General features: G+C 41.4%; 1 protein-coding gene across 1 annotated transcript; it reads right to left on the bottom strand.

Moving 5' to 3' along the window:
* On the bottom strand, positions 638-11,154 carry NEUROD4 (neuronal differentiation 4). Its single transcript, XM_013997595.2, has 2 exons — positions 10,742-11,154; positions 638-3,732 (listed from the first exon to the last, which is right to left on the bottom strand). Exon 2 carries the CDS (start codon positions 3,721-3,723, stop codon positions 2,728-2,730), a length of 996 nt encoding a protein of 331 aa, XP_013853049.2. The 5' UTR covers positions 3,724-3,732; positions 10,742-11,154; the 3' UTR covers positions 638-2,727.

The following is a 24,362-nucleotide window of genomic DNA, read 5'->3' as shown; positions in this document are numbered from 1 at the left end:
ATGGAAATTGGGATGGGAGGATGACTTTCATTCTGTAATTTTTATCTCTTAAATACTTTAAACCAATTCTCTCTCTTGATTACCCAACTATATTTTATTAAAGTTTATTTTTATCATCATCATTATTATTTCTTTGTCATCAGCAGTTTATGCATGGAAAAAGGGACCCTGGAAATTTTTAACTGTAGCAATCTGAAAGAAAGAAACCAAAAGAAGAAAATATCAAGAAGCAGTTGCTAACAAACATGCTTCATGATTTTTTGAATAGTTGGTTGGTCAACCTAAATTTTGGGTAATAGTTCCTCTTCTTGTGGTCCACCTCTCTGTGAGTCCTCTAAGTCATCTGTTTGATGACTTAGATTGCCCCTAGCCCTACATTCTGTAAACAAGAAGATGCTTTTTTCTCATTTGCAGATTTGCATGGGTTGATTATGTGAGTGGCAGAGTTCTTCTAGGCTTCTAGCTACTTAGTTTAGACCTTTCAAATCTTCTGCCAAGATCAGTTGAAATATGGGGTGTGTAGATCCCTCTGACAGACCAGCCTGTGCTCTGATGCTGCTCATAGGACTTGAGTCCAAGAAAATTAATAGATGAGAGTGAGGAAAAATTCTGAAGACTGACAGTGCAAGACAAGGTCTAATAAGACTCACAGCTTTATTTCTGCTAGAAAAAAAAAAAAAGGAAAAACATTTTTTTACAAAATATTTAAAATTGCTTTGCATTATCAGATAAAGCCCCCAGAAGAATAAGACCACCCTGGATTGGACAGTGGGTTCTGTCCAATTATACTGCATTTCCAAATTTTAATTCAATTATAAAGTCTCTCTGAACAATACCATAATAGTTCATGGGTACCATACTTCCCAACATAAACAACAGATTCCAAAAAAATAACTGGCTCATCTTAGAGTGAAGGGGAAAAACATCTAAAAGTATTAATTTGCATAGCCATTCAAATTATTGCTGCTTTTTATAAAACTGTTACAGGTAACTCTGCACCAACCCTCACCCCAAAATTCAGGAATTCCTAGCAAAATTATGAACTCCTTTCCAAATAACATCTTAGGGAGGGTTTGTAAGCACATGTACAGAACCCAAGGAATTTGCATGAAAGAAGGGAGAAATAATTTAAATAAATATTATCTAGTGAATAACTCAGGAAACATTCATTATCTACAAACTTAAATGCCAGAAAATGCTAGCTTCAAAAAAAATAGATCCCCCCACAGCCTCTTAGGAATGTAAGTGCCAGTGTAGACTCAGAAAGCACATAGGATGGCGTCATAAATAATTTACTTGTCTGTTCCTTCTAGGGCAAATCGTGGTGAAGGGAACAACTTTGGTGGCTGATGGAGTTTAAGATCTCTCTTTAAGGATACTTTTAAGTAGATTTACAAACCAAGGGTGCAAAATACAGCAGGGTTAGTGCTACAAGGAAAAAAAGGAAAGACGATGGCTTAGACTATAAGGAGATAATAAATAAGAAGGTAAAAAGTCAAGATACACTAATAGTTTGACAGGTTTTAGGGTGTAGCTGAGCTGTTGAAAATGATATTCTAATCCATGTTATCACTTTTTATTCATTTGCCCTGTTTAGATACCTTGCCTGCTTCCTGCACTCATCCTGTCTGGTCAGAACAGGACGTGATCCACCATCATGTAAACCATTTAGGCTTCTGGTTCGTTTTAAATAATTGTCCTGGCAGACCCAACAGCACAGTGAAGTTTTAACCATGTTTTCTTTAACCAAATGAAATTCATATTGCCAAAGAAACTCTAGTGTTTTCCTTACGGGCAGGTGTGAGCTAGAGGGAGTCCCCGAACTATGGGTTAGTATCTAACAGCCATTGTATTGCTCTTGAATTTGACCTCTGTTGTTTGCTGATTCCAATAGCAGTACCTGAGTTTCATCATGAAATGGTCTAGATGACTTCTCTAAGTCCCATTGGTCATCGCCTGAGGTTTCAGTGATTTGCTTGCCCCACCTCTACTACTGAGAAAAGTGCTCTTGGAATGTTATCAAGAATCGAGCTGGTATGAGATCTCTATTATAGTTCTGAAATTACTAAGGAAGATATGTTCGGCTTTCAGCCTAACAAGAAATAGAGCTAGTCTCTTAAAGAACATTATTCACAGTGACAGCCAAGTTAGAAGTTTAGCCTCTGGAAGCTATTTTTAGATAGATGCAAAGAAGTCCTGTCATTAAGTCCTGGAGAGATATGCACCTGGTGCTCCTTTGGCAGCTCCACTTGATCCTTCCACACATAGTGTCCATTTCCTATTAATTCCCAATCCTTCCAGTTTCTAGGAGTTTATAGGAGTGATCGCCAAAGTCACAGATTTTCAGAACTCTGAAGGACTTTATAAATTATCTACACTTAAAACAAATGCCTGATTTTACCAGTAAGTACACAGAGGCCAGAAATGAAGAATCAATTGGCATAGATCATTCAGTGAGTTTTTGGCACCACTAAAATAGGACCCAGGGCTTCTGTTCTATTTTCACATGATTGTAAACAACCAAATAACTTCACTTGAGGACCCTAAATAATCAATACAATTGGAGAAGTTGATGAGAAAAGAGGGTGACAGGTGTAGGAAGGCCTAACCAGACTGGAACTATTGTGTTTGATATACATCTATAGGGTTCCATTAAGATCACTGAATCTTCAGCTCAACCGCTTGAGTTATGGGAAATATCTCCACATCCTCCTCTGAAATGCTGGTCTAATCAGTGAAGATTGTGTTGAGTTGGGCTCCCATGCTGTGGTGGGGGTAGGAATCATAGGACATATCTATGGGAACATCATAGCGGGGGGTACCAGCCTGAAATGGAGTTGAATGCATATGCCCTGAGCTTAGACTTGCAGAGGGGTAATGTGGTATGAAGCTGTAGGATTTCTCCAGGTCAGGGGAGCCATCTTGCTTCAAGGAGAAGTTCCCACTGATGCTCAGGGGGGGAGTAAGTGGGCCCTCGTAAGGTGGTGTACTGCAGTCAGGTGGATGGCTCCCGAAGGATGATTCTCCCAAACTCTTGAATACTGGAGGTTTAAGATTAATAAGATGTGTTTCCATATGGCCATAAGGAGGGCTGGGGAGCCCGGGAGACTGATAGTTGAAGTTGTGGACAGAGATGGTAGAGTCACAAAGAGGAGATTTCTCCTCATGCTTCTCCAGGAGGACAGACTGAGAGCCCAGCTGGAGGCATCCAGCCACCAGGTTGCTTGTGGGCTGAGAGAGCCCTTTACAGAGCATCTCCACAAAGCCCTTCCCTTCAGGTGTTTGTCCGGTTTCTAGGACCTCAGACAAAGCCCAAATATAGTTCCTAGCCAGTCTAAGAGTCTCTATCTTAGAGAGCTTTTGGGTCTTAGAGTAGCATGGCATGACCCTCCTCAGGTTGTCCAGGGCATCGTTCAGGCCATGCATCCGGGTCCGTTCTCTAGCATTAGCCTTGACTCTTCGAGCCCTGAATCTCTCAAGGCGAGCTTTCGTCATCTTCTTTTTCTTGGGACCTCGTCTCTTGGGCTTCTCTCCATCCTCTTCTTCCTCTTCTTCCTCCTCAATACTGTCATGCTCTTCAGCCAAGCTGCCAAGCATCCCATAAGCAGCTGGTCTTCTCTCCTCCTCCTTCATCTCTTTCTGAGAGCCCAGACCTTTGTCCATCCAGGATGGTGTGTTGACCAACTCTGTCATCTCCTTGGGTTTCACATAAGTTTTTGCCATTTCCAGACTCTGGAAAAGGAAACAGCAGCCTGTGAATATCTGATGTGACTTAAACTTTATTTTTATATTTAGCGTTAAAGCACCGAATTAGTATTGGAATTCAATCTATAGTTATAATTATCTAGTCCAAGTCGTCCATTCTAAATAACCTAAGACTCGGAGTTCCCATCGCAGCAAAGCGAAAACAAATCCGACTAGAAACCATGGGGTTGCAGGTTTGATCCCTGGCCTCGCTTGGTGGGTTAAGGATCCGGTGTTGCCGTGAGCTGTGGTGTATGTCACAGATGCAGCTCGGATCTGGCATTACTGTGGCTCTGGCATAGGCCGGCAGCAAAAGCTCCGATTAGACCCCTAGCCTGGGAACCTCCATGTGCCACGGGTGTGGCCCTAAAAATAAATAAATAACCTAAGACTCAAATAAATGTTTAGGACACTCATTTAGCTATGGCATATTGTAAGAAAATCAACTAGAGAAAAAGAAATTTGGTTTGATTATTCATTGCAGAGCCAATACCTCAGTTTCATTTTTCTTTTTCTTTTCTTTTCTTTTTTTTTTTTTTTTTGGTCTTTTTGCCATTTTTAGGACCTCATCCTCAGCATGTGGAGGTTCCCAGACCCTATAGGGGTCGAATCTGAGCTGCAGCTCCCAGCCTACACCACAGCTTATGACAACGCCGGATCCTTAACCCACTGAGCAAGGGCAAGGATCGAACTTGCATCCTCATGGATACTAATCGGGTTTGTTAACTGCTGAGCCACTATGGGAACTCTCCCCAAGTTCTTTATCCCATGGACATTTTGCAAAAATAACTGACATACAACTCGAACATATTTTCCTTTCTTCCCAGAATTCAGATCATAAAATGGAATAGAGTAAGAAAGTAAATTATTGTCCAAATAGAGAAATTTCTGAAAAGGGAAAGCTGTTAAGGTAGCTATAATTAGATAATATGTAAATAATAATTACAATTATTACAAAATTTTTAAAGCATATTAAACAATAACATAAGTAAACTGTTGCATATTTACACCATAAAATAAATGAAAAATTGTAGTGAGATCATTCAGACTACTTTCTATGTGTTCTGCAAAGGATTACTCAATCTCTAGTTAGAGACATGTTGCATACATCTAACCTATAACATCTCTTGTCTCCCACTGGCTCTGCCAGCTGTTGGCTTCAAGCATGTCCTCAGAATGATCCATGCCACAACTAGCTGGTACACCACGTGATCATGAAATATTTCTCTCACCATCACCAGAAGAGCATTTTGTTTTTCAGTGAGCACCTTATGCTCTGTCTAGTGCTGGTGGTGTTAGGGTTGTTAGTGACGTGGTATTTAGAAAGGATCAGGAAAAGGTTACCACGGATCATCTTCCAAATTCACCCACATGTTAAAAGTGAAAACTCTTCATTGAACATGCATCTCACACGAGCAGACAAGTCTATGGCAGCTGCTAGAATTACAAGCCAAGTCTATTTAAGATTATTTCAGTGCAGCTACTATAGTAAGACTTCATCAAAAGTGAAAAATCTGAAACAGATTTTAAACGTTAACAGAATGTAGTGATGACAAACATAGCAAGGACTGTTTCAGAGACACAAACAGCCTGACTTTCTTTAATTCACTTGCCTAACAGATACTGTTTAGTTGGAATTTTCTGTGAAAAATTTGCAATGATGAAACATTTGAAAACTAGAAGAAGCTGGTGATTTGGTCAAAATTTTGCATTTTATTCTAAAAGTCTGAGTTGTTTTGAGATTGATTGAGAGATTTGTAGGTATGTAATTTACCAAATAAAAATATCTGATAAACTCCTTGGGGCATCCTAGTTCACCAGCTAGACTTTGAAATGTTAAACCCTCCACCGTCTTTGTATGTCAGTAAGGGGAGAGCATGATAAATGTTTTTTGATCCTTGAGGCTTGAGCCTCAAATCAGTGAATGCAGAAATTAGTACATAGCATTTTAAAATATAAATATATGATTTGATTTGTTTCTGGTAATCTGAGCTTGTTTTCCTTGTAACCTCATTTACCTCCTATAAATAATTAATGTGACTGCATTGCAAAAACAGCCTATGTTTCATGTTAATCAGCAAGGAAATCATGTCAGCTTGACTTACTCACTTAATAAGGCTTCCTGGATAAGCAGCTTTATTGAAAACACACGTTGGAACCTATTGGTCAACTGGCTGCCCAGGCCAAGTCAGAAAATCCCACTTTTAATATGGATGATGGAGCTTGTGTTCTGAGCTGCACTTCTAACTCCGGCAGATATCCAGAGGGAGGGCAAAATACCTAATTAACTTTCTGTTAAAGTAACACAGACCTTTGAGAGGCAGGTGCAATTTTGAGGCCAAAGAGAATGCAGTGGGCTTGGGAAATCTAATGTTCCACACGTCACCATAATAACATTTGTGTAGTCTTAGAGCAAAACTCTGAGGGAAAAGGGGACTGTTATGCTCATTTTATAGCCAAGGTCACTGCAGGTCAGGTAGATTAAGTAATGGAAATGCTAAGACATAGAGCTGGTAGAGCAGGACTTAAAACCCAATTTTCCTGATTTCAAATTGTACTTTTATGTTTTTTCTCCTTTCTTGTTTCATCAAAGCTACAGGAAGAAAGAGGCACTTTGACTTCAGTAGATGCCGATCAGTAGAGCCAGGTCACCAGGAAATGACCATCATCCAAAGGAAGGCTAGTTTAAGTGTGCCCTGTGGTGCCTTGTAACTCTCATATTCCAGGATTCCTTCCTCTTCCACACTGCTTTCTTGTGGCTTATACCCATTTGTTCCCCTCTTCTTTCTTTACTCTGTTTCCTTCTCCTTTGCCTCTTCCTTCTCTTTCTCTCTTCTCCTCTTCTTCATCATCATTACCACTGGGTCATATGTACATGCGTGGAGAGGAGAGAAGGAAGATGCAGGAGAGGAAAGGAGAGTCTCCTGGATTGCCCCTGAAACTGGATACCATCCTAGCCTCTGAATTTGAGTTTTTTTATCATCTCCACCTCCGTACCTCTGGATGCTAGCCAATCTCTGTCAATCCTCACACCCATCACAAAGTGAGATTAGAACACAGTAGACAGCCCTTGCCTTTAATATAGTTTGATGCTTTCTGTAAGAGTCAAAGATTTATAGCTGGTATAAATAAAGGAAAAGAACCAAATGACTTTGGCTAGAACAATAAAAAGGGCAACCAGTTTTCAGCTTTGTTCTCTTACTAACCATGGAAAGGATGTGGTGGCTCCAATTTAACTTGCTCTCTTCCCATTGATATTGGTCCTTTAGCTCTATCAGAATCCCATGAATTCAAAAGCATGGAATCTGGAGTAACACACACTGTAGTTCCCACTCTTTTAATTTCTGGTTGTTGATCTCAAACACATTACATAAGTTCTCTGATCTTTCATTTTCTCTTTGATAAAATAAGGATATGTTTTACATGGTTTTTGCAAGACAGAAGTATGAGAAGGGATTTTTAGAAACTTTAAATGCTATAAAACATCATCCATATATTTATTTGTCTTGTGTTTATTCTTGGGTTCTTATCAATCCATTCACACATTTCCTTATTCAAAAATAAAAATTATTCCTCATGGGTGAATAATAAAAGGATGCTATATTCATTACCATGCCTCTTAGTATCTGGATGGAACCTCCTCTGATTGGCTAAGAAGCTCAGCTGACAATTGCCTAATAACCTTCCCTTTTCCCCAGTGTGGCTACATAGCACCTACCCTGGAGTCAGATTACCCAAATTCAAGTTTCAGCTCAGTTACTTACTAGATTTGTGACTTTAGGCAACTTTCATAATCTTTCTGTGCCTCAGTCTCCTCTTCTTTAAAATGGGAGTAATAATAGCCCTACCTCCTTGGATTACATATGTTTAAAGATTTTCAATAGTGCCAGACTTCCTAAATGCCATGTAAGTGTTAGGTATTTTGTTCCTAAAGTTCACCCTGGGTTTTTCTGGTCAAGTGGACAAAAATAGGTGTAATCGTAATCTATGCTTAGTGTTGACTTTATGCCAGCAAAAGCCAATGGCTCCATTTCAACACCTATTTCAAAAAATCCCCTGATAAACCCAACCCCAAACTTCATAGTGAAATTAAATATCAAAGCTCCTATTCTTTTACAAAAGGGTGAAGAAACAGAGCTCTGTCAGCTGTTTCTACTGGATTGACTAAAGTTCTTCCATCATATTCCATTAGTCTTTTTCACCCTGTTTTATAATTGTGAGAAAGTAGTTGGCTGGACCCTCTCACCAAATCATGAATTTTCAAGTTCATAAAGTTTCTGGTGGAATACAGACAGCTGTTGACACTGAACATTTTTCCCTTTTTTTTCTGATTAAACAATATTTGGGATAAAATTTTCCTATAGAATCAAGTGCCGGAGCTCTGAGGAAAAAAATGAAGTGTCTCTCGAATAGAAGTAACAGCCAGGGCTCCTCAAAGATAAAGAAAAAAATAAATAAATAAACAATCCTTTGACTTTTTCCACCTAAATATCTTCAATGTGTCAAAAGGTTAGCAGGAAAAAAATCCAACTTTCGATTTGAGAGTTGAAAATTTGTGTGGTGCACTTCTGAGTTTTGATCAAGGAACCAACTCTGTTCTCTCCAGAAGAAGTACCTAATTCTACTGTCGCTTTTAGCCTGTTAATGAACCAGCTCAGAGATGCATGTTGGAACTGAAACCCTGTTCCCTCACTCGCTACTTGTATTAGCACAGAAAATTTTTAATTCTTTCACTCTTGAGGCAAAATGGAAATAATATTTTTGTCTTTCACTTCATCTATAGAAGCTTTTATGAAAATCAAAGGGACAATGCCACACAAGTACATAATAATGTTATTATGCAAATGTAAGGGCACTTATTTAATAGAAGCTGTATGAGAAAGTCTGTAGCACTATTTCACAAAAGATTGTGATACACTATTTTTAGATTTCCCCAATTCCTAGAAAAGTAATTAGCTCTCAAAATATACATGAAACAGACTCCAGTATGACAAAAATCAATGAATACTGGCTCTGGAGGCACAATGCAGATACCCCTGCCCTCTCCCCAACACATTCTGATCCTATAAAGCTCATTTTATTCTTTGATCTTGAAATCTGTATTTCCTTATGCATCTACACAGTATAACAGAATTGCCCTCCCCTTTTTGAGATCCTTCTGTGAAATTTCAAGTTTAGCCAATTCCCTTGATTCAAAATTTTCTTCCACTTTGTTTTTTTTTTTTTCTGTTTTTTTTAAGGCTGAATCTGCATCATATGAAAGTTCCCAGACTTGGGGTCAAATCAGAGCTGTAGCTGCTGGCCTACACCACAGCCACAGCAATGCAGAATCTGAGCCATGTCTGCAACCTACACCAATGTTTATGGCAATATCAGATCCTTAACCCACTGAGCAAGGCCAGGGATTGAACTCCTGTCCTCATGGGTACTAGTCAGGCTCCTTACCGCTGAGCCACAGTGGATGCTCCGTGGTTTCATTTCTTAATCTGCTCTAGAAAAATGTTTGCTTAGGCAAATATTATGACTCCCCAATACTTTCATCAGTGGGCTGAGGTCACTGGGAGTTACTGTCATGTGGAGCTGTTCTGAAATTCATCCTACTCCTTTACTAATTTTTGAGTTGCTGTGGAGACATTTCAGTTGACAAATAAGTGACTAAAGAGCACGTGCATGTGTGTTTGTGGTGATTAGTGTCTTTCCTCTGGAAAGCTGATTGTACTAGCTTCCGCACCTGATCTTATGACTAAATCCTCGATACAGTAGGAAGGAGAGTGTTTGACTCAGTTTCTAAGGAATCTAAGGACCAGACAGACCAAACATTTTGCCCAGAGTTGCAGTCTTTACACTAAAGACAGATCAGTGTGTTGAAAAGTTGCACTGCCTGGAAATAGCCAGTAAGCTGTTCTGTGCCCTTCCTGGTCAGCCTTTTACACTCTACTACTTTCCCTCTTAATTAATACCTGTATACACACACACACACACACACCCTTATCCAGCATAGCCATGTCATACTTTAGTTTTCATAGCCTCAGATCCTAATGGTGAACTTTGCAAACAGAAGTTACTCAATCCTTCAGTTTTCCCTCCTTGTTCTTCAACATTTCATCTCTGGTCCCTCTGTCAAAAAATGAGGGAGGCATTCTAAATTTATTAGTACTTTTCTGAATATGTTTTGGGGGGTGGGCAAAAGACGCCAGGTGGAGGAGGCAAAAATATTCACGGACAGTCTCGCTGTTCTTATTTCCCATCTGAAGAAGCTGAGGAAAAGTAAATGCCCCTCCCCCACTCTGTGCCAGCCAACTATCCAAGGATTTTTAGCAGAACAAATGGGGTCAATGGTGAGAATATACCCCATGGCTTTCAAACATCTTCCCTCATTCCCAAGTCTATTTTCATTTCCTTCATCCCCCTCTACCTTGGCTTCATTCCTTGCATAGCTTAAAATACTGTGAGCAAAGTGGTGGATTGGGTCAACTCCTCCAAAGTACTTGCTGAGCCACCTCAGGAAAGCAATTAAACTGATCAGCCTTTTTCTTCTGCATTAATAAAATGGAAAAATGGGTTTGACACAATTGGGGGATAATATGTAATCTCTTTGTTTTTCATTTGGCTGCACCCAGGGCATGTGAAAATTCGCAGGTCAGGAATTGAACCCACAAGGTTGCTGAGACCTGCACCTGCACCACAGCTGTGGCAACACCTGATCCTTGAGCCCCTGTGCCACAAGGGAACCTCCTGTAATCTCTTTTTTATAAAAATCATTGAGAGTATCTATATCACATTGAGTGAGAGGTGTTATGGAATTAGTGAAATTATTAAGACTTTATTATCTGTCCCTAAGTGTTCTGACTCTGTTCTCTGTTCAAGATTCCTAAATCCTACTCCCTCCTCACTTAGCCCGGAAGAAACTTAACCTTGCCCCAACTGCTCCTCTAGGACTGCAGGAAACACCCACAGAAACTTTATAGTCCCCGTACCACCCCATCCGCTGGCTCACCTCTGTCAGTGGCAGTCCCTGGCGTGAAACTCTGTGAATCTGTGTCCTGGAGGAGACTCAGAGAAGCCAAGTCTCCCTGACCATCCAGATCATAGGAGGAGGTGCTTTTAGTGATCCATGTTAAACCCGGCCACTGCCTCTTAGCAATGCCCCTGGGTCTGGTTTCTCTGACTGCTATTTATTCTACTCCTTCCTTGGCGTTCCGTACACTCCTCCAGGACGCCTATGGGCTGATGGCCCGTTGCAGCTGGTTTAGTCGATCTTCAGTACCTCCTCTCCCTGGTTAGTTCCCTGGAGTGGAGTTTTCAGGACCACAGCCTCTGGGCAGCTCCTGCGCTCTGGCCGGAGCCACTGAGTGGCAGCCGTTTTGATTGCTTTCCCAGCTGTCCAGGGAGGGGTGATGCTGCCCGCAGTCTAACTCCTCCCTTTCCCCAGCTGAAGGACACGCCTTTTTCAAAGGGCTCCTCTGGCCAGGTCCAGCTGAGCCAATGGTTGGTTTGTTTGTCTGTTTAAATGGGGATAGAGGTTGGTAGAAGGGGAATATGGGAGGAGAGTTGCTGAAGTTGAGAGGTAAAGAAAAAGAGGACTGGAAATCTTTGTACTTAAAAAGATAAGAAATGGGAGTGGTCCAGTTTAGGCAGTAAGGGGAAAGAGAATTGGATGTATACTTGGAGAAAGAGCTAATAAGGGCAAATGAAATTGTTTCCCATGTCTGAAGAGTCAAAAAATGGGAAAGATACATGCTTAGGACACAGCATCACTGACTGTTATCTCACATATATGAATTTGGCTTTAAAACTTCCAAACTCTAGGGAGTCCCTTTGATGGCGCAGCAGGTTAAGGATCAGGCATTGTCACTGCTGTGGCTCAGGTTGCAGCTGTGGCATGGGTTCAGTCCCTGGCCCTGGAACTTCCACATGGCACCGGTGCAGCAAAAAAGAGAATAAAACAAAACTTCCAAACTCTAAAATAGAAGGAAGAAGAATCTTCCTCTCCCTTCTTTCCAACCTGTCAAACATATTCCCGTATTCCCTTTATTTTAATTAGTGAATGTAGACAAACCTGTATATATATAACTATAGTATAATATATATGTGTATATATATATATATATATATATATAGTACTGTTCTTTCAACTTTTATGTATCTTTAAAATTTAAAAACCAAAAAGCAAATGAATGAAATCTTTCATTTTGTGGACCCTTAATTCCTCAAATTACAAAGTGGGATCTGCTATTATTTTTCAAAATATCATATTAAGCCTTCAGCAGTAATGATCACTTGGAAGTAAAGAAGGGTCAAATAATTCCTAAAACTCCTGTGGCATCTGAAGTAAGATGAAATTGCTAAAAGAGAAAAAGAAAACTATACCCAAAAAGATTTAAAGGAAATATATGTGTATGCTTAATGACAGAGAGCTGTGGGCCAAGCTACCAAGTCAAAGTGTGGAATCTTCATTGCAGAGGTTGTCAGATTTGTAATACTACCTTGTGTAAAACTTGACCAATGTTAATTAAATAATTATGAGCCCATCTCAAGGAGTAAAGGATTTTGTGAACTTCCAGTGATTCTGAGGAGGAAAGGGAAGGGTGCTTGGATTAAGCAACCAGCTATATGATCTTTAATGGTCCAGCTCCACTTGCAGCATCAATTTTCACAAGTGTAAAATGACCTGATCACTTAGGTCTTTTCCATCAGTAGCAAGATAGAATTCCAAGTCCAAGCTCAACCGCTTTTTGAAATTGACTCAAAGGCAATTCTCCAGGCCTTTTGGAAATCACTTGCTCTACCAATATAATTAGCACATGTGTCTAATAGAGATAGAGAGGTATAAATATGCCTTGTTATAAGGAAAGGTGCCAAAGTTAAAACGAAAGATAGTTTTACTGCCAATAAAGTTGAAAAGAATGCCTTAGGTTGGAAACAGTTAATTTTTTTTTTTTTTTTTTTTTGGGAATTCTGATCTGGGTATCATGTGACTCTTTCTCCTTCACAGAAAACCAGAAAAGAGAAATTCACGCTTTTTCCCCACTTTCATAGGAAGTTGTCCATAGGAAAATCTCTAAACTCTTAACTAATCTTTGTTGCATCCTTATCCAGGAAATACTGACTCACCAAAATAAACTTCATTTTCAGAGTCATTAAATACCACATGCCAGCCGATGGTGGATTTCCAAAATCCAAACAAGAATCCACTCCTCAGCCAGAGAAGTTTATCTCCTGAGTAATTTGTGTTTATGGTAGAGCTGAAGTGAGCACGTATAGAATAGATTGATCCCCTGTTTGTGTCCTAGAAGCCATATCCAGGGACATTTGAGAGCTGAGGATACTGGTGGTGTTAGGATCCTGCCTGCCAAATGTTTAGCAGCCCCGGGAGGAGAAGTGGATTAGCAGAAAGGTGAACATATTGAGACAAAGATGAGGGTGGGGACAGAACATTCTGTGGGGCTCCTGGCTTTCTCTGACAGATGTAAGGGACTGGACACAATAGGATTAGCTCTCAGAACACGTTCAATTGTATGTACGGGTGTGGGCCTGCGCGTGCAGCCTTGGTAGGGAGTCGAGGAGGGCACTGAATTTTTCTTTAAGAACTGCCTTTTTCAGAGGGAGGGATGGAGTCTATATCATCAGGGTCACCCTCAGCACCCCTCCTGCATGGTTATACAGTTGGCTATTCAACTCAGAGAGAGCAGGGAGGGGAGGAGTGGGGGGGGGGGCAGGCAGAGGCAAGGGGGTGGTGACTGAATGCCGGACAGTTGTTCTCTTTCTCTCCCCCACCCCACACAGTTCCTGGGCTCGAGGGCCCATCCCCAGCCCTTCCTTCTTTCTCAGCCGCTTTTTGTCAAGCTCTGAGCTAACCTGTTAGAACCATCTGCTGGGCGGGGAAAATGCAACCAGCGCTCAGTGCTCAGTTGCCGGCCCACAGGCCTGACGCTGCCGGGAGCCATTGAAGCAGAGAGAAGGGAGGCAACAGGCAGATTTATGGGCAGCAATCTGTTACCCTGCCCCCCCAAGGCTCCTCTGCCAGGAGACAGCTTGATAATCCATCAACCTCACTAATGAATTAATTAGTATTCCCAGTAATCCCGACCCCCAAAGGAGACCGGCCTGCGGGCCCCTAAGGGGGCTGGAAACTGCCTTCTTCAACCAGACACTGAAGACTAGGGACCAATGCCTGACATTAGGCCCCAGGGTGCTGAGCTGCAAGGCACAGATCCTGTTGTTAACGATCCCCAGATGTCCCTCCTTCTCACCTTCCCTCGGGAGATGGCTAGCTTTTGCTGAATTAAAACCAATACCACCAACAAATGGAGTCTGGAGCCATAAATTAGGGACTGTGGAGAGTAGGACAGTGAACTTCCAGCAAGTGAGTATTCTGGCTGCCTATATTCAGGCTAAAACTTAAGCAGAGCTCAAAGCTCTTCTCCAGAGATGAGTACAGGGTTAGGGATGGGAGGCAGAAGGCCAAGCAAGCACAGTCCCTGAAGGCAAGAAGCTCAGTGCTCTGGCAGGGAAATAGCACAGTATCAAAAATCATTATGAAACAGATTGGAGCACAGTGATTTGTGACATGAATCTGTACTGAATAGAGACTGGAGTAAAACAGTTGTCAGCTGAGTTTCTGAACAGTCTGGAAAGTGGAAGATTCAATAACCCTCCCTTACAAACAGCAAAGTCCTTCATTCTTTCACTCCATGATGCTGTGGGGTGAAAAATGCTTAGAGCAAGGAAACCTGTGTTCTTACGCTTTGGTCTTCCTCTACCTGTGTGACCATGATGAGTGATCTAAGCTCTCTGGGCCTCACTTCGCCCGTCAGTAATCACATTGGATTATGATCTCTTGAGTTCCTTTGGCTCTGCCATTCATTGATGATGCCATGGTTAAATGCTATAATTCCCCTCGAGGGTGAATAACACTAGCCCATTCAAAAGTGCGCAGTCTGAGTCCTCAAGTTTGAATGGAGTAACCAATGAGGTGTGTGACGAAAGTGTGTCTGGAAACCAGGTAATAGTCTTAAGCATCCCCTCTTCTTTGGGAATCCCCAGATTCCTTGTCTCTTTGGGGAAGGACATGTGACTCATCCTTCTCCCACCTGTACATTTGGGCACTCGCAGGGCCTAGAGAGTGGCGCATTCCAGCTCTAAAAATACCTCCACTTGTTGAAATCTGTTGGGAAACCGCTGCACCTTTGAAAGCTCTGTACCATCTGCCTCTAGCATCCTTTTTTCCACATCCTCACCAATATTTGTAATTTTTAGACTTTGTGGTAATATCTTATTGTGGTTTTGATTTCCATTTCCCTAATAGTGATACTGAACTTCTTTTCATGTACCTGTTGGCCATCTGTATGTCTTCTTCAGAAAAATGTCTATTCAACTCTTCTGCCCCTTTTTTTAACTGGGTTTTTTATGTTGTTGAGCTGTATAAGTTCTTTATGTATTTTGGATATTAAACCTTTATCAGATATATCATTTGCAAGGTCTTCTCCCATTTGGTAGGTTGTCTTTTCTTTTTGTTGATGGTTTCCTTTGCTGTGCAGAAGAGCGTTTTTTGTTTGTTTGTTTGACGTAGTCCCATTTGTTTCTTTTTTGTTTTGTTTCCCTTTACTGAGGAAACATAAGGAGTAAGATATTGTTAAGACTGATGTCAAAGAGCAGACTGCCTATGTTTCTTTCTAGGAGTTTTATGGTGTCAGGTCTTACATTCAAGTCTTCAACCTATTTTGAGTTAATTTTTTGTGTATGTATGAGATAATGTTTTACTTTATTATTTTTTTTATGTGTCTGGCTAACCATTTTCCCCAACACCATTTATTGAAGAGACTGTTCTTTCTCCATTGTATGTTGGTTATATAATTATATAATACATATTTCAAAAACTCCACTTCTCTCTGTCTTTCTAACATAATTACTTATGTGCCCAAGGAACCATGTATGGACTAGAGATGTTCATTGCAGTACTGCCTTTAATATGTACTCTAGGAATACATTGACTAACCAATGGTTTAGCCAAATAATGGAATACTATTTAATTTGTATGAGTTGGTATTAAAAAATGTACTTTATGTATTAACATGCTGTGAAGGAATTAAAATGATTTTTAGAAGTATAAGTTCCATGTGATATGCTTAACTTATAAAATGTACACACATACATTAAATAATATATGTATTATACATACACACACAAACTGATTGACAGAGAGTCTTTATTTCATAATATCTCAGGACTAAGATAAAATAGATTGAGATTAGGTAGTTATCAAAAAATATTGATTTCTTTTTACATAAGTATAATGTATTCATATATAACTTGTGAAAGTAAGATTGATATTAAATATGCTATCTTGTGGCTCAGCGGGTTATGAACCCAACTTGTATCCATGGGGATGCAGGTTTGATCCCTGGCCTCACTTAGGGATCCAGCATTGCCATAAATTGTGGTGTAGGTTGCAAACACGTCTCGGATCGCAGGTTGCTATGGCTGTGGCATAGGCCGGCAACTACAGCTCTGATTCAGCCCCTAGCCTGGGAACTTCTATATGCCACAGATGCTGCACTAAAAAGCAAAAAATAAAAAATAAGTAAAATATGCTGTCTTTAGAAGCCTATTCCCCACTAATAGCCAAACCTGTTTTTTAGAAGAACCTGATAGCCCCCAACCCTAAACTCTGGAGGGTTTAAACGTGGTTGTATGACTCTACCAAGAAAAGATTGCTTTACCATCTCCCACCAACTCTGCTCTTATACTCTCATCCCCAGAAGCATTTGCCTGGTCTTAGTAGCAAACTTTAGGTTGAATTTAAGAGGGTTCAGTCAAGCCCTGAGAAATATCTGATGGGGGCAGTGGAGGTTTCCTAAGAATCCAGCCTTAATTTATACTACTGGAAGAAAATTAGGATAATGAGTGGAATAATACTAAGTCTTCTGAGAGGGCCAAGCACTGGCCTTGGCCTCTCAGATCACAACCAGAGCTCAGTGACTCTAAGTGGACACTGCACCGTTACAGACACAGTCCCCTTGCATCCACAGAAGTTTTCAGTGGCCTGTTCCTGTAGGTCAGTGCTTCAGTCATGTCACCTCTCCTAAGTATTCATCAATTAAGTGAGGTAGAAGTCACTGAGAGGAAACTATTTACTTACTAACTGTAATAGTTATATAGCTACTCCTACAGGACATTGAGTGTATGTGAGAGGATGTTTTAAGTGCTTTGCCTGTATTCATTTATTTTTATCATCACAACAGCCTTATGAGGTATTATTATTATCATCATCTCTGTTTTACACATTAAAAGATCAAATACGGAAAGGTTAAATCACTTGCCCAAGGTCACATAGTGAGTGAGGGTATACTAAATGATGGTGCTGGAGTTTGGATACAAATGTCTACCTCCACTCTTCGATATTGCCTTCCTATAGCAGATAACTATACATCCAGAGCCTATTCCCTGGATGCTCCAGGAGGCACACAAAGTAAAATGATTAACAGTGGCCTCTCTGGAGCACCTGGCAGGATGGCATTCTTATCTGCTTCCCCGTTGTCCAGGATATGTTCAGAAGAGTCATGTTTTGCCCGCAAGACACTTGCCTGAGACTTTTTACCACTACAGCTGCCAATGCAATTTGAGGAGATGGTCACATCTTGGTCCCTAGAAACTCCTGCAATAGAAGAGATACTCCCCACTCATCCGGCCCTCCCTGAGCCCCACTCTGTCCCAGATCTCCTGCTCTGAAACAGTAGTTTATGAATCCAGAGCAGAAAGGATAACCTCTCTTATGAAACTAAAACATAAAATACCTTTGAGCCAAGCAGAGTGTTGAAAGAAGACCACTGTGGAAGCTAACTGTGGGAGCAGGCTGTATACTCACCTGCCTGGAACTCATCTTCCAGATGGGGTTTTCTCTTTCTCCCATTCATTTTAAGGGAAAATACCAAAAGGATACAAGAAACCCATCCACAGAGCCCAGTTCCCAAACTCTTGCATTCTGCTTCTATAAGAAATGAAATTCAACCACAAAGGTCTGGTTGAACTTCTCAGACATTTCCCCCTTCTTCCTATTCTCCTATTCTCCCACCTAGAATGACCTTTATTTCTTGACCCTTCAATTCCTGGTATGAGCTAGGAAGGCAGGGAATTAGGCAATCCAGAGAATACAAAACTACACTGGCCGATGGGGTTCAAAGGTGAGTATTTTAAGACACTAACACTGCAGTGTAGGGAAAGGATAGGGATAAAGGAGGAAGTGGACATTTGCAAAGGGTCTGTACCATGCAGTTGTTGGATCAGTAGTCTGCATATATTGTTTCCTTTAGAAATACTTAACATCCGACATTTTCTGAATGTTTACACTGAATTGAGGGTTTTATCTCCATTACTTCATTTAATTGCCATAACTCTTTGGGATGAGAGCTCTTGTTATCACTTTTTTTAACAGATGAGGAAAATGAGGTCCCTTAATTCACTCATTCTATACATATTTAACTGCTTCTTACATGCTGTAGGTCCTGGGATGTATTAGCAAGCAAGCAAATCAGAAAGAACAAGTACTTGCCCAAGATCACACAGCCAGGAAACGAACACTGTACTTGGAAAACCTCCTTATTGTTATATCCCTTTTACTTATTTTTATTGTTATTTTATCCTTTTAATCCTTAAACACTAGGAGGATAGATTTAAAGGAAAATGGAGTAAGTTAATACTGCATCTCCAAGTCACATGGGTTAGGTAAAGGAAAGGGATAGTCCTAGATAGTTACCATAAAGAGGGATTCTCTGTGGAGCTAAAGTTTCTACATCCCCCCTTTCCCTCCCCGCAAATACACACATGCACGCGCGCACACACACACACACACTCACACACACTTACATAAAGGTAATACACAACTGTAGGTTACATGCCAATTTATTGATCTCCAGGATGACCATAAGTTCTAGTTTGCTTAGTACAGTCACATTTTGTACCTGATGGAGAACAATTAGTCTGTTATTTTTAAAGCCCTTTCTCCTTTTAAAACTGTCCCGGCTTTAATGTACCCTGATCATCCTACTTGCACTCTGCACCTCGCGAGGTTCTGAACGTGCTCATTCCTGGGCTTTAGGAGCTTAGTGCTCCCTGTTCATTTTAGTTGACTGCACCATTGAAGGGGTCAAGCCTCTCACACCTTCCCCAGACTCAAAAGGATCATGATGCCGGGAGGTGGAGGGGGGTGGAGATAGTGTGTGGGGGGGCACTTTATAAATAGGAGATTTGAGGGAAGCGAGAATTGGGAAAGGTAAGGTGAGAGAGGAGAGGTTAAAAAGCAAAGACAAAGACAAAGTCCCTCTCTTCCCCATCCAGTGACCCCGTGACAAAATATCCCCAGGCTCAGCCTCTTGATATCCAGCCCCCACTCCTCCCAGCTTCCCCCAACTGAATCCAGGAGTTAGAAACCCAAATCCAGCTTTAAGGGTGGGAGCAGTTTATTCCCTGAGGCTAGAAGGGATTTAACGTCTTTAAAGGCTAAATTAAGGCTCTGAATATTTTCTGTGGTTACCAGCTGAGGCCAGGCTAAAACCACTGTGCTCTCCTCTAGAAACCTCCCACAGTAATTGGTGGGGAGAGTGCCACCTATTTATTATTAAAGATAGTGGTGAAGTCTTGCTCTAGATATTGCTTCCCCTTCCCAGACAGTTATCTATTGGTGGAATTGAAATTTTAGTCTTACCTAGACATGAGAATTGAAATGCCCATCCAAGTTCCCTGCAGTCTTAGGGCTATTGTGACTCTCTGACCCTCCCTGTCCATTTCTCCTTACTTCCCAGCTGGTCCAGAAAAACAGTAGCCTCCCAAGACGGGACTTTCTTCTCCTTTTTCTCTCCCTAACTAATGCTGCCCTCTCTTCTTCAGGCTCTGAGGGGGTCTCCATCTCATTCTCTCAGCCCCTCCCTACTGTGTGCCTTCCCCCCCCCATCTTTCCCCTTCTTTAGTGCACATGTTCCTCAATTTGATTTACTTCTGTACATTGTGTAGCTTTGCAACGGTTGGTCCTTAGAGAGCCCTCAAAGGGAGCACTCCATCTGTCACCCTTTCAGCATCCCCTCCCTGGCCTCCAGCCATCGCCCCCTCCCTCCCCCTTTCCCTTCCCAGGGGCAGTTTCAAAGGGAGCTGTGGAAGATTTAAGCACACTTCCCTTACCCCACTTCTTCCCACCTCAGCCCTCACTCAAGGCTTTTCCTTCTTTGCTTTACCCCACCCTCACTCAACGTGATTCCTGCCATCCCCTCAAGGAAAGCCTTTGAAGTCACAGAAATTGGTTGAAAAAGTAGGATCCAAGGAAGTCACTTTGCACCCTCTCTCCTACGGGGATGCCTGATGCTATATAATTAAGACTTGCTGATCTAACAGTATATTGGGTTATCGGTAAATTCAGGATTAGGCACACCGACAGTAGGGAGCAATGGTGCAGAAAATCCCAAACTGCAGATAATCCAAAATTATATCTCATGCCACAAATATCTATTTGTTCAAATCTTGTAAGGTGCCAGAGACACAAATGTGACCAAAATCGGCACACTCCAGGGATTCCAGGGATTGACAATCTAAAGGAGGCTATTTACACATGTGAATAACTTTAATCAAGGAAAAGGATGATGAGCGCAAGATGTGCTCTCAGACTCTAGGAGACGGTGTCTTGTGGCACAGGGAATGGTTCTAGAAGGAGGTGGAATCTGAGCTGTCCCTTGGGACAGAGAGACAGACCGACATAGCTTTTGCATGTATCCCCATCAACTCAGCACCAAATGAGAACTGGGAATTTAGGTGCATTTGCTCTAAAATGCCACATCATCTATTTTATATACTGTATATAGATAAACTCATAGGACTTTATTTGCTTAAGGTAAAACCCTAAGATGTTTTGTTTTGCTTGTGATTGCTGAGGAAAATCAGCAGATTTACTCATTTTATCATTTTTTGACTGGGGTTGTTTCTGGGAGATGTGTTGCGTGATTGTAAGATTCTGACAGTTTGGAACCAGGGAGATAAATAGCAAACTCATATTTACAGAGAGCTCTAAATATCTGCCTTATTTTTTTCCTCCCTTGGGCAGAAAGTCTGAATTATTTTGTGCATGGGGGAAAAAAAAGAAAAGATAAAATACCCATAGGGAGAGTGAACTTGAGTGAGGTTATCCACTGAGAGGGCTTGACTCACGTGGCTGGAGCTTATCTGGCTGGAAACAACCACAACAAAACCAAAAACTGCTAATAGCCATGTTAGTGTTAAGATGTGACTGCAATTCTTTGATCCCATAATTTCACTTCAGATAACCTATCTAAAGGAAATAATCTCAAATTGAAACTATCCTTGTGTATAAGTAAATTCATTCCTGTGTTATTTTTATAAATTAATATAGGAAAGAATTCCGTTGGGCTCAGCAGAATAACACAGTTTAGGTTAAGTTTGTGAGATAAAGCTTTACAGCTTTTATCTGGTGCTTACAGCAGATTTTGAAGACATAGAAAAAAGGGAAAAAGTAAATAAAAAGAATGTAATATTCAAAATTTTGTACATAATGTGATCTCAATTATTTGCAACATATACTAAGAAACGAAGCCTTTCTACACCCCTACAGCTTACTGTATGCAGTAACCTGATTTCCCTATTCAGGAAGCTCTTGGCCAAAAGGAAAATTCTTTCAAATAACTGCACTGTTTATCTCAGGAATTTTGCTCAAAAAAAATTTTAAGGTAATTCCCAGTGTGGTAATTAAGAATCCAATTACAGCAGCTTGGGCTGCTGCAGAGGTGCAGGTTCAATCCCTGGCCTGGCGCAGTGGGTTAAAGAATCCAGCATTGCCACAACTGTGGCATAGGTCACAGCTGCAGCTCAGATTCAGTCCCTGCCCTGGGAACTGCCATATGCTATGAGTGCAGCCATTAAGAAAAAAAAAAAATAAGTTTAAATAAACATTGAGTGGTAGTATCCAATGGTACATCCAACACTCCTCAAAATCCTCACCTCATAATCCTTGCTTTGCTTTCTTTCTCAATCCTAAATTATTATATCATTATCTTCATCCAGTCACCTTCTCACCTCACAATGAAGCTACACATTCTTCTTAAACTACACCTCCACTTTATAACTATTCTGACCCCTTACCCCTCTAAAAACAAACAAAAAGAACACTCTTAAGTCTCTGACAAGATAGCTATCCCCCTTGCCATGGAGAGCAAAAAATTAAGCTTTGCCTTGTAAACAGGGTATTTTGATAGAATTGTGGAAGAATCCAGTACTTTCAAATATTCAAAGAAAAAAGTCAGGAAAGAAATATGACAGACTTTGGTTATCCCTTAGGCAATAAGCTATGTTTGAAAATTTCTTTTTTTTTCTTTTTAGGGCTGCATCCCCAGCATGTGGAGGTTCCCAGGCTAAGGGTAGAAACAGAGCTACAGCTGCTGGCCTCTTCCACAGCCACAGCAACGCAGGATCCAAGCTGCATCTGCGACCTACACCACAGCTCACAGCAACACTAGATCCTTAATCCACTGAGCAAGGCCAGGGATCAAATCCGCAACCTCATGGTTCCTAGTCTTATTTGTTTCCACTGCGCCATGGCAGGAACTCCAAAAATTCTTTACTTAAAACAAATATCTTTGTTCTAGGCTTCGAGGAGCTTACGCCTTTAAAATGCTTAAAACACTGCATAAGCAACTTCATGAAATGTGTTATAAAGTGTTTATGTGCATGGCAAGAGGAAAGAGTGGAGTGAGATGCTAAAGAATCCAGGGAGTTCATTTAGACTGAGCAAAAAGGAGAAAGAAGAATAGTTCAGAATAGGGACAGAGAGGAAGCAAAGTTGGTCCTTCTCTCTCTGCCTTTAACCAGAGCTACTCCATCTGGTCCCCCACTGCTTTTCCTCTCCTCCAAACCAAATGGGGCCAAGACCTAGGTATCACTCCGGTGTCTAAGGTGTGCTCCGTAACAGCCGTGTGTGTGTGTGTGTGTGTGTGTGTGTGTGTGTGAGAGAGAGAGAGAGAGAGAGAGACAGAGACACCAAGAACCAGGATCAGAGACCGAGACAGAGAGAAAGAGAAGGAGAGAATTGTGTGAGAAACAGAGAAGGACTTTGGCCTAAATGAGCTCCTATTCCTGTTCCCTGGGATTATGGTGACAGATCCATACCATGGTGAATAGAAGCTCCTCGAAGGGCAGGAACACCCTAGATAAATTTATAAAAGAAAAACAGAACTTCAATAAAATAGATTCATTCAATATGTATCATGCTTAATTATGAGCAATACGTCCTTCTCATTCTCAAAAATGTTTCAGTTTGGACAATACACAAAAGATTATTTTACTTTCGTGGAACATTAGAGAAATAATATATCTATATATCTGATATATATGTGTGTATGAGCTTATGAAACCAGGCTTCCTGGAAGAGGTGATGTGGCAGGTCTGATGGCCAGGATCAAGATTAACCTCCTTCTAGACCCTATAATCCTCTGCACATCTTGCTCTTGGATAATTCACCCTCTGGCCGGGGCAGGGTCAGAGGGGATAGTGGGGGGATGAAGCAGAAGAGAAGAACAGTGGAGGGATAAAAATGGCCCTGATAAAGCAGCAGGTCGAGTAAACTGCAGAGACCTGCACAGCATTTTATTTATTTATTTATTTCAGAGTTAGAAAGAAACAAACTACGTGTTCCTCTCCCATGTTCTGAAGGCAGTGCCAGTTAACCGAGCTTAATAATTCCTATTGTTCTGCAGTTGTTTCTCAGCGTTGTTGTAGGTGGCTACCATATTCACTAGCACTTTGTAAAATACTTTCTTGTGGACATGTATTTGAACCGCTTTTAGTCCATTTATAAGCAAATTGTTGGGTGTCTGCTCTGACCCAGGTCCTGGGAAAATGAATACCAATAACTCTTGTGAATCATCTGGGCTCTTAAGGACATGAGAAAGAAAAGGAGCCTGTCCCTAGCCAATTTCACACCATTTTCTAATTTAATATTTGTGATGGTTAATTTTATGAGACAGCTTGACTGGGCTGAGGGATGCCCAGATAACCTATAAAGCACTTCTAAGGGTGTCTGTGAGCGTGTTTCTGGAAGAGACTAGCGTTTGCATCAGTAGACTGAGTGAAACTCATCCTCACCCATGCAGGTGAGCATCACCCAGTGTGCTGAGGCCTGAACAGAATGAGAAGGTGGAGGAAGAGCCAGTTTGCTCTCTGGGCCTGAGCTGGGACATCCATCTTCTCCTGCCCTCAGATAGCAGCACTCCTGCTTCTTGGGCCTTTGGACAGGACTCAGACTTATCCCATCAGCTCCCCTGATCCTCAGGCCCTCAGACCTGGACCGAATTACACTACCTGCCTTTCTGGGTCTCCAGCTTGCACTCAGCAGGTGGTGGGACTTCTTGGCCTCCATAATCAAGTGAGCTAATTCCCATAATACATAACTAGATATCATTGGCTTTGTTTCTCTGGAGAACCTTGAATGGTGCAACACCCGCCCCCCCCAAAGCTGGGAAGAAACATGGTTTCTTCTGCAGATAGAGACTGGACTGTTCCGAAGAAAGTAAATCACCAAACGGTTAGGTGCCGCGGCAGGGCTGTCACCCACCCTGACCTGACCA

Source organism: Sus scrofa, chromosome 5 (assembly GCF_000003025.6).
Source record: "Sus scrofa isolate TJ Tabasco breed Duroc chromosome 5, Sscrofa11.1, whole genome shotgun sequence".
Taxonomy (NCBI): domain Eukaryota; kingdom Metazoa; phylum Chordata; class Mammalia; order Artiodactyla; family Suidae; genus Sus; species Sus scrofa.
The sequence above is the reverse complement of the archived record's forward strand: the minus strand, read 5'-3'. Positions and strand labels throughout refer to the sequence as shown.

Bases quoted from the DNA above. Each gene is read 5' to 3' on its own strand.
- NEUROD4 (XM_013997595.2), bottom strand. From the start codon at position 3,723: ATGGCAAAAACTTATGTGAAACCCAAGGAGATGACAGAGTTGGTCAAC.